General features: G+C 35.4%; 1 protein-coding gene across 1 annotated transcript; it reads right to left on the minus strand.

Moving 5' to 3' along the window:
* Positions 1–4,938, minus strand: LOC128210864 (fibropellin-1-like). The gene is made up of 6 exons (XM_052915217.1): positions 4,852–4,938; positions 4,315–4,425; positions 3,774–3,862; positions 2,271–2,408; positions 979–1,871; positions 1–239 (listed from the first exon to the last, which is right to left on the minus strand). The coding sequence occupies exons 1-6, from the start codon at positions 4,936–4,938 to the stop codon at positions 1–3; spliced, it is 1,557 nt and encodes a 518-aa protein (XP_052771177.1).
* Positions 4,939–11,824: the final 6,886 nt, after the last annotated feature.

An 11,824-nucleotide genomic window follows, 5' to 3' on the forward strand; every position in this document is an offset into this window, starting at 1 on the left:
TTATGCCCGGTCCGAAAACTTGAACTTGGTTTTCATAACGATTTGCCGGACGCCCTTATCCGCCTCCAGTTTTTCCTTAACCATGGACGGTTTAATAGGAGGTGGAACCATTTCTCCTTCCGTTATGGTGACCGCTACTGCATCCACTTCCCGCTGACGTCTATACAACGTAAATATTTCAGTTAAGAAAGTTTTGCAATTTAAAATGATTTCTTTTTTCAGCTGTATCGGCGTCAAAACTACATAAAGTAGATTAACAAAACAAATTACATGTTGAGTATAATCATCAACGCAACACATTTACAGAAGAAAAAAATCCACGCTTTACACGATACTTTTTGTGACAATACGTATAATAAAAAATACATTTATATTCAAAAGTATGCTAGCTTAACCGGACTTTTCTTGTTGCTAATGCTCGCTATAAACCCGAACAGTCTTTGGTGATTACCTTTGATATCTATAAATCAGCACACACAGAACAACTCCTCCTATCAAAAGACTTGCGCCAATAACGCCACCAACGATAACCAAAGGGTCAACATCATCGCGTCTTGTTGAACTATATGAGGGAGCCGCTATATAAAGAAAACAGTACCATTTATTCCCTGATCATCCAACTTTCAGTAATTGAAAATCACAAGTACAATAAGTACAACTTGAAAAAGTAATACATGTTTAAAAAGAAGATTTAAAATCGATAAGTATCCTCGACGCCTGAAATACCTTTGTCAATGCAAGTAATTCCTTTCCATCCCTCTGAACATATGCATTCGAATGATCCGATGTTGTTAATACAAGATCCATTATTTTGGCAAGGCATGGAGGTACATTCATTTGCGTCAATGGAACAAAGTTTACCCTGCCATCCAGGCCCGCAATCGCACCAAAAACCCGTGCCAACCTCATTGTGACAAACGCCGTTATACATGCATGGATGCTGCAAACATTCGTTCACATCGTGATCGCAATGGCTACCTTCCCAGGGCTCTGAACAGTTACAAATATACGATCCTGCGGTGTTTGTGCATGTTGCATTTTTACTACAAGGATTCGATTGACACTCATCTATGTCGACTTCGCAAATATCACCTTGCCATCCAGGTGGGCATGTGCAATTGAATGTCTTACCAATATTATTCTGACATGCACCACCATGCAAGCAAGGTTGGCTTAGACATTCGTCTGCATCGATCTCACAGGTATATCCAGACCAGAACCGGTTACATTCACATTTGTAGGAACCAGGTGAATTTGTGCAGTTTCCTGAATTTTTACAGGACTTTTGATTGCATTCGTCTATATCAACAGAACAGTCATGTCCTTCCCAGCCAGAAACACAATCGCATGTAAATGGGCTTCCTATTTTGTTTATACAACTTCCGTTGTTTGTGCAAGGTCTGCTCAGACATTCGTCTCTATCAGTCTCGCATTTCCGGCCTTTCCAATATACAGGACAAACACATGTATACGATCCCAGAGTATCTGAACAAGTTCCACCATTCAAACAAATGCCTGAATTGACCGAACATTCGTCAACATTTTGATCACAAATCGGACCATTCCAACCGTTGGAACAATTGCATGTAAAACTACCAATGACATTCTCGCAAGTTGCGTTGTTTTTGCAAGGGCTTCTTAAGCATTCATTATCATCCAATTCACAATTTTGACCTACGTAACCAATAGTGCAATCACACTTATACGACCCGGGTGTGTTGGTACAGTTGCTAGAATGTTTGCAGGGTGAAGACAGACATTCGTCGACATCTAGAGTGCAGTTAACTCCTATCCAGCCAAGGTCACAAACGCATTTGTAACCTCCCATTGTATTGTTGCAATGCATATGTGTTGGACAATCAAATAACGTACTGGAAAATAAAATATTCATGTAGTATATTTACTGTACAAGTGATTGACAGCATCAATCAAACATAAGAGGCACAAGACAAGGGCCAAAGCGACAATGAATTAAAGACACAAACATATAAACAACACATACACAAACACCACCAACAGACCACACTAGCATAAACATAGCTTAACCGATAAATGCTGAACTTAAGCGGAGCCAACTACAGCTTGAAGTTTAAACATTTTTGTGCAACCTATATGCGCTTTTGTGAACTATTATCTAGATTAATATATTATTGACATGGGAATTATAATTACACTTAACAATGAACTTAAAATGTGGATATGTGAAATCACAGGATTGTGCGAAATTATAAATCTGAACAATGAAGACATTATTCGTTGTTTATTTATACCTGTTGGAACATTCGTCAATATCCCAGCACCGTTTACGCGACTCGGAATAATCATACCCCGGCAAACACTCCATTGTTGTAACATTCTCATCCCTTAAATTGCAGTGTTCCCCTGTCCAGCCTGTCAGACATCCGCAACTATAACGACAGTTTGATTGTTATTTTATTATTGTATTACAAAAATGTGGCCTATTGTAAACTAATAAAAGTTTTTATTATATGCCTATCAAATTCCTTTTCCATATCCAACAGTGAAAATACAACACGCCGTATTGAAAAATCCGTATTATGATACTGTCGTTTACTGATTCCGTATCACGCGAGTACCGTGTGTAATCTCGGAACTACTTTCGCGTTGCTAAAAATAGCTTGACAAACAACCTGGTAAAACCTGTCAACTTTTAAATACATTAAATTATCTAACTTTACTCACGCTCCAGAAGCATGTAAATATTCAGGAACATGGTTCTCATGTTCTTCAAAGAACCATGAAGATAAGCACGCAGCAGAGAACACTTCTAATCTATCTAGACAGCTATCAATCTATCTAGACAGCTACTTCAGTGAACTAGTTGTTTGCCATTTCGAAGTTCATAAAGTGTTGCATTATCCATGTGTTTTATCATAAAATATAAGCAGCTCGCCAATACAAAGAAGAAGGCGAATTCGCGTCATCGATAGAAATAGCGATTGACTCATGAACTTCCCTCAATTCTGTCTATCATGATCGTCAAAAAATCCCACGAATGTTTAATTTGTTAAAAATGGCCGCGTTACGTCTATAGGAAATGACGATTAGTGTATACTCGTTGAATAAGTACCGTTTTTTTGTTGTCGCTCTTTGTGCTATGACATTTAATTATTGTTTTCGTAATAGCAATTTGTTAATTTTGCTAAAACATAAAATATTTTGTTCTTATTTTGCTCAATTAAGTGTATTCTGTAACTTCTCACTTCGTTTCGCTGTAGTAGCCTCCCTTGACTTCCTTACACAAAACTACGTAACACATTCGAATTCATACGCGCATTTGACAGATGGCGGTAAATTTAAAACAAATATAAACCGAAAAATAAATAGGAATAATTAGATATGCAGGTTTATAATAAATGGAATATTATGATAGGACGCTTTTCTGGTGACCTGCATCACGTCTTGTTCGGTAAATAAACATGTATCTGTCTCGACCTGCGGTCTCGACGGAAACGTGTTTACACACCGACCTCGACGTGATACAGGTCACCAGAAAAGCGTTCTGTCATAATATCCTCTATATATTCGTAAATTTGAAATTTACAGTGTCTGTTCCTGATAGCATACCTTAAATAATATGAATACTAATGAATCAAAAAGAGAGCACACATTCATCAATATTAGGTTGGACACGTTCCTCTTTAACAGGATTTAATTGTCGTTCGAGATGTTGTTGCTTTGGATTGTTTGAAGATGATGAAGTATGTTACATTAACATTGCGGTAAAACAAATAGCGTTGCAAATGTCATACGTGAAGCTGCCGATGGTGTTAGTGCAGTGGCCACTGAATCCACAAGGATGATGTCCTTCGCACTCATCTCGATCAGTGCAGTTGCTTCCCTAGCAACACAGGGTTACACATTTATTATGGTGATATGCTATGTTTACAACATGTACACAAGTTGACGCAAATATTTACATTTTAACGATTAAACACGTTTGTTTTGTTATTGTTAGTTCGGTGTATATTGATTAGTGTACGCTGTTCAGATTTAAGATGTAATCCAAAACCATTTTTCCAAATGAGTTTAATCAAGGACGCAACCACAACGATGCCCATCCGTGCGCATGACAATTAAAAAAAATATATGGCGAGAAAGAATGAGCCTTATATATAATTATACAATGTCAACCATTTTTTTTATTTTAATTATCATAAGTCATTAACATGGTTAAGTCGCACTGCACTTAGCATAACCTTAGCTGTTGGCACGATTCGGCGTGCGTTATGTAAACACATTGTTAAATGACTTCGTAAAAAATAACCAAATGGAAAGATTTTAAAACGCTACCTCGAACCCAGCTAAACAAATACAGGTCCATACGTCCTGTGAACTGTTGTGGCATGCCGAATTATCTGGGCAAGTGATATTCCCACAAGACGTTTCGTTATTGGGTGCCTGCTGGATATGAAAATATTAAATAACAGAATAGGGCTCGGGAAAAAAGAACTCGCTTTTTAATTTAAACCGTTCTTAAGGCATGCTTTCTTTTCAGTTAATCCGTATAAATATTGCCAAAAGTTACTTAAGATTTCATAATTTTTAAATAAATAAAGATATATGTATTTATATTTTTTTTACATTTGATCTACAAAACAGCATACATAACTATTGTCGTGTTTTGCAGTTTGTCGCGCTTTCGAAAGTGTTCTAGATCCAAACACAATTCCGGAAAGCAGTTATAATAACAACAATATTTACGTGTTTACATTGGTTCTTTAGCATTTAGTCTGTATATGTTTTTGAAGTATATTATCACAACCTGTTGTGTATTGGGTATTTGTAGTAAAAAAGCAGCATTTGTATTAGTCTTTCAAATGAACTCACTGTATATCCAAAAGATCCCGAAATGGATACCGATGTCCAGAAAACTACAATCGACAGAGAAACAGAATACAGTAACGGTGATCCCATTGCTCCAAACCCAAAGGCTTCACAGTGTCTTGTATTATGGTGCATCGAAGTTTTACCTAAGATAACATAAAACAATTGACCTATTTTAAAGGAGCATTCTCGGCTTTGGTGAGTTCGTTCGTAAATATTCAGCAATAATATAATAAATTACAGGTAGAATTAGGCCTATTGCACACATCTTTGACTCAAACTGATCTCGTAAGTGTCGGCGTAAATGGTAGCTTTGTTCCTACGTATGTTCAAATGAAGTACACATTCCAACGCAATCAAGGAAAATTGCATATAGGAGTACGTTATACTAAATGTCAAATGAAGTAAATGTAAACACTTGGTTTATTCCAATACTTGCAACCAGAATTAAAAAGAGCTTTAAATATTGCAGAAGTTATTTCATCTCCCGGCCTTATGCAACATTTTCTTCTGAAAAGGTTAAGGCTGCCTTCAAAATGGGTGATTTTTTCCTCTTTTTGGGGGGGGGGGGTTGAGAAGCATGCATAGGAGCTGAACAGAGTTAATGGAACATACACGCGCAATTGATAGAAGTTGCTCTTTTAAAGTATGACGTTTGCCTTTTACATTGATATATTTACGACCATTAATTTGTATATTGTAACCTGAACTACAATACAGTATATGCCAATATTGTATCAGTCGATACGGTTTCTGGCTTCAGACCCAGACGTACCTGGTTTTTCTACTGCTTCTGTATTGTGCTTGTTTTCTCCTTTGTTTTTTTAGATTATCCTTATATTTATTTCTTTATTTATTTTTTAGAATTCTTACCTAAGACTTATTTTTCAAAGTACTCAGGAATATTTTATATTTGATTACAACAAAATGTAGCTTTAAGGCGTATACATATTATCAATTTTGAGTGACCTGACAGCACCAAATTACTAAAATAAAAACAATCAAACTGATCAACATATCAATTTCTTATTTACAAAAGAATTTGTTGCTATAATTCAAAGTCTCGAATATGAAATACACTGCTATTAATATGTTTTAGTGCCTCATTTTATCCTTAATATATGAAAGACAAAGTACGAACATGCTAAGATTCTATTATTAAAGTAAGGCGCTATCATTTTGCATAAATATGTCGGATATAAGTGTTGTTAATAACTGATAAATTATCACTGAAACTTGACTTTTTGGAAGGACTTATAGTAATATAACTTCTAATATTGACGCTACGGTGATATTTATTAATGTGTACCGCAGAGCAACATGTTTAATAACATGAACAATAATAGCAAATTTAAAGTTTATCTTAACATGTAAATATATTTAATATTTACGTGTGATATAGTTTGGCTAAACGTATTTATCATATACACAGCATGAGGTCACACGCAATACCAATATCACAAAATACGGCAGTCCGTATGACATTTCAGCGCAATACGACTACATTACAGTCTGCTGACGTTAACTCATAATCTTATCATCGCGCGATGTAAAAATGACGTCATAAGTAAAAAAAATGTGTCATTTAAATGGAATTTATTTTGAAACATGTGTCATTTAAAAGGTTAAACAGTAATGTTTATAACAAGAAGTTTATAAGAATAATGAAACGAATAGTGAGTACAATCGATAAATCGTCGCTGAAAATGTTATGTCGGCAACAATCGATAGTGGTTATCCATATTCGATATCGCTAACACTTTATATTCATTTTAACAAGGGAGGTCACTCTCTTAAACCAATGTGGTGAATAAAGAACAATTTTGCTTACAAACTCTATCAAATTTACAAATTGTTTTTAATTGTGTATATATTTCATTAAACCTCAATGGTGTAGTGGGTCCGGTCTTACCCGCAAAAACCGGGGATCCCGGCTCGATGCATTCTGTTTTTGAAAACGTTTTTAGTATCGTTTGTTATCAACAAATTAGATTCTAACTTTTTTATGAAAGTTTTTTTGAAGACATTTAATGAAATATTCAATAGTACAGGCTATTGAATGTTTAGCTGGTTCACAAATATTTCATATGCTTTTACTTGAATAAATTGCTAAGTCAAATTACTTGATGGTGTGTGCATCATTTGATGTGGTATTATTAGCTCGACTATTCGAAGAAAAGGTGGGCTATACTACTCACCCCGGCGTCGGCGTCGGTGTCGGCGTCGGCGTCCGGTTAAAGTTTTAGGCCAAGTTGGGATTTTCACTTATAAGTCCAATACCCTTCATTCAATTGACTTAATACTTCACACAGTTTTTCAGAGCCATCACATGATACGGTTAGATAACTCAATATTATTCTTTACACAGATTATGGCCCCTGATTGACTATGGAACTTAGGTTAAAGTTTTAGGGCAGGGTGGGATATTTATTGATAACTTCTATACCCTTTGTTCAATTGACTTAATACTTCACACAGTTGTTCAGGACCATCACACAATGAGGTTACATAACTCCATATTATCCTTAATACAAGTAATGGCCCCTGATTGACTTTGGTTAAAGTTTTTAGGGCAGGTTAAAGTTTTAGGGCAAGTTGAGATTTTCACTTAAAACTCCAATACCGTTCATTCGATTGACTTAATACTTCACACAGTTGTTCAGAGCCATCACATAATGAGGTTAGATAACTCTATATTATCCTTTATACAAGTTATGGCCCCTAATTGACTATGGAACTTTGTTTAAAGTTTTAGGGCATGTTGGGATATTTATTAATAACTTCTATACCCTTCATTCAATTGACTTAATACTTCACACAATTGTTCAGGACCATCACCCAATGAGGTTACATAACTACATATCCATAATACAAGTTATAGCCCCTGATTGATTTAGGTTAAAGTTTGAGGCAAGTAGAAGTTAAGGGCAAGTTGGGATTTTAATAAAAAAAACTTCTATACCGTTCATTCAATGCACTTAATAAAATTCAAAATTATGTACAACCATCTTACAAAAAGATACATAACTCCATTTTAACCCGAAAAACAAATAATGGACCTTGATTTTTTTTTGATTTTTTAAATTTCTTTTGAAAGGCACATTTGAATATTCTTAACCACATTTTCATAATGGGAAATCAAGTTGTTTGAATGACTTGCGTCATTGTTCGGGCGGGCTGGTGGGAGGGCAGCATCAAAGTCACCTTATGTATCGAATGATTTTAGTTAGGTTTGACATAAAGAGACCAAACTTGGTATTATTACATCGTTTTTGTATTCACTTTTAAGTCAAAGTTGCGTAGTCGAGCGCGCTGTCTTACGACGGCTCTTGTTAATTATGTGTTAAGTTATTGAAGACAGAAAGGTTATGGATATTTATTTACGGTGGCAAAAAGCATAACTATAGCATCACACATACTGATTCCAGGTTAAACCATTTAAATGATCATGATTATACTATGTATAAAGATTGTATTCCAAATGATATATGAACTTTTGATTATTGTCTGGTATTAAATCGAAATACTTTGTCCGATTCGATTCGATTATCGATATCAAATGGAGTCCGATTTTCAAACACTAGAACTTATTATAACTGCGTTTTTTAATGTCGCAGAACATTATTATTATTAAGCTATAGTCCTCTGAAGAAAATATATTTTTTATCAAAGATTCATCGTACAAGACCAGTATGGATGTTTGTATTGATTCGAGGTCCGGTAAATCAAATTAGATGATTCGAGTGCAAATAGCTGACATTTTGATAATAAGTTTAATATCGTTTTACTCGTTTTACTGTTGAATCTCGAAAACTGAACAATGTTTTATCAATACTGCGTTTAAACTATATTTCGAGGTTACATTGCTATTTATTTTTGCTGATATGAAATAAATAAAGTGGTTGCCAATTAAGCGATTGAGCAAGAAATGGAAAAGCTGCGTTCCAATTTACATGAAACGAATAGGAGACGGACTCAACCACTGGATCAGGCCAAAGTTTTGATAACATATCCATTTAGAACAGTTTCAATACATAAAGGACACACTATATTGCATCGAATGATAAAATAGATTAACTGTAATATAGATATGAAATGGATATGGAAACGTTTATACAACACATCGGCCAAATGCGATCTTTGGATTTCAAAGAAACAGGTCAATGCCTTCTTCAAGGTCATTTTTGAGAAAAGTTTTTCCATGAATTGTATCACCGAGGGGTTCAGAAAATGTAGTATATATCCATTTGACCAAAATGCGGTGGACTAAACACTACTACTACAGTCATCCACTGATGTTGTTTCAAGTTCAATCGATCTGGCTACGCAACCACAGGAAAGCGGTGAAGAGAAAGTAAGTTTTACTACTGATGATTCGCATGAAGTCGCAGAAGTGTCATACTCTTCACGTGTCCAAGATCTTGACGTTTCAATGAACGAACAGGTTCTGTTGGATGTGAGTTTTCTGTTGTCGACGACGGAATACTTACACTTGAACCAGCAGCTCACCGGATATTGAAATGAGCCCTGCAGATACAACGTGTCCACCCGAACTCGCGATAGCGGCTATTGAGTGCACATTAACGCCTCGGAAAAAAAGAAAATTCAATGAATGTAACTCTTTTAACGTTGAATTGAAGGATACTACATACCCGGATTGGCGCCAATTTTAAATTAAAAAGCTTGAATCAACTGTTGATATACAACAAAATTCTCAATCCATGATAACGTCTACCGGCCTAAGCAAACCAATTTCAGCACAGAAAGTGAAACGTAAACAACAGTAAGAAGAAAAACGTGTTTAAAAGGAAAGAAGAAAGAGAGAAACCGAAAGGACTAAACAGGAGAGAGTTAAGCAAAAATAAATGAAGACAAAAATCACAAAAATGATTTGAATCTTGAAATTGAAATTTCTCTCACACATTACCTACACTATTCCACCTTATTTTCTTCAGGTATGAAGAAGATGGTCAAACATAACATGCAGGTCGTGGGGATGCACCATTATGGTAAAAAAGAACTGGACTTGTTTGGGACATATCAGGTTGAGCTGGAGCCGAACAATGCATATGACGCCACGGCAGTTCCTGTTTTCGACAGGCCAAGAAAATGTGGAAACTTAAAGCTAGATTGAACCAAAGGAGTACACGAAATAGTGAAAACCAAGGCAAAATTAAAATACCTTCGCCCGCTAGAGGAATCAATTATCCGTAATCGCCGGACTGGCCCGCAGAATATTTGTGCTTAATGTTTTAGAAAAGAAGTGTATATTTATATAACTGTTTAGAGTAGATTTTAAAGTTTTAAATTGACCTCTATTACTTGTACAAACACCATGTTTATTAAAATGTAACGTTATTTGAATGAACTCATTGTTAAAGTATCATCACTTCCTTGCTTCATATTCTGATTGTAAACTTTAATCAGACGTGAATGAGATGAATATCATTGATGTATAAACATATATTTAAGTTATGTTTATTTAAAAGAAAAGACATTGACATGACGACTTTAGGATACACTGTCGAGCTTAAGAGCTCACTCATGACGACTTTAGGATACACTGTCACGCTTAAGAGCTCACTCATGACGACTTTAGGATACACTGTCACGCTTAAGAGCTCACTCATGACGACTTTAGGATACACTGTCACGCTTAAGAGCTCACTCATGACGACTTGAGTATCCATGAGTCCAATGGTCGTCAGGTCATAACCTGTTGTATATATAGCATGTTTGCTTATTAAAAAGAGGTGTATACATAATGATAAAGATTCAGAATGTGCGGGAAAGGTGGCTTTATATTTAAAAGAAAAACCGGGTACCATATAACCAAAATGCATGCATACATTGTTATACATATTGCAGAAAGTGACGACTTTAGGTCCTCGTTAGCAATACTATTTATTAAATTATCTACAATGATCACAGTTGCTCAACTCAACTTATCTTTATTTACACATCACTTAATGATATTCATATTATATACAAATAATTATTGGTAATGACAGTACTGTACAAACTAAGCTGATTAGCGTTTTACTTTGGCAATAAACACAATTTTACAGTGCAAAAGGCATTATGTTTCTGACGTGTTTTAACACACAGCTTTGTGTCATTAAACATATACGACCGTCTCAAGAACTGTTTGCGAGTCAGCTGGCAGTAAGGAACTATGAGTTTTGCGCCAAGAAGTGCGAGGAAAAATGTTTCACCGTCCATTAATGCTAGTTCTTGGGCAAGATTGACGTCAAGTTTTGTGACGTCAGCGATGAAACACCATCTATCCCGTTTACGTACACTGCATTCATATACGCTGTGTATTTCTACGTTATTAACGTCTTTACCACAGTTGTATCATCGCTGAAGACTGTTCGTTGGTATTTTGCACCAGAGCTTAGCAATTAACATTCGGATGTGTTTGAAATAGTTCGTGTCAAAAATATAATACATTGATGCTTTGGAAACATTTGGGTGTAAAACTTTGAAAAATTTAAAATCTTCGTCCGACATAGTTCTATCTGCCCACAGCAAAGTTTCTCTATAACGCACGAGAAGTTCACATTAGTTTTCCATTGGTGTCTTGATGGTATTTGTTCAGGGTGTATTAAATCATGGTTAATAAAGTTATTAAGTCCAAAGGCACATAGAATTTTACAGATGTCAGGTATAAAACCTAAAGTTACATTCTCATCTTGGACGTACTGGAAGTATCGTCTTTTACTAATACATTTAGAGTCAAGGCATAGAAGTAGATGTAAAAACAACAATTTCCTGATTATAACCGACAAATATAACTTGTTAAGTCCCAGCATGAACTCACACATATCAGATCTGGCTGTAAAGTGAAATCCTTGGATTTTCTTAACAATAAAGTGTTGGAATCGATTGATTGTAGTAATTTTACTAGCTGTAATATTATTAAACAAATCGCTACAATATAGAGCAATTGGCATAATTATTTTGATATACAGGT

Source organism: Mya arenaria, chromosome 12 (genome assembly GCF_026914265.1).
Source record: "Mya arenaria isolate MELC-2E11 chromosome 12, ASM2691426v1".
In the NCBI taxonomy this organism is placed as follows: Eukaryota; Metazoa; Mollusca; class Bivalvia; order Myida; family Myidae; genus Mya; species Mya arenaria.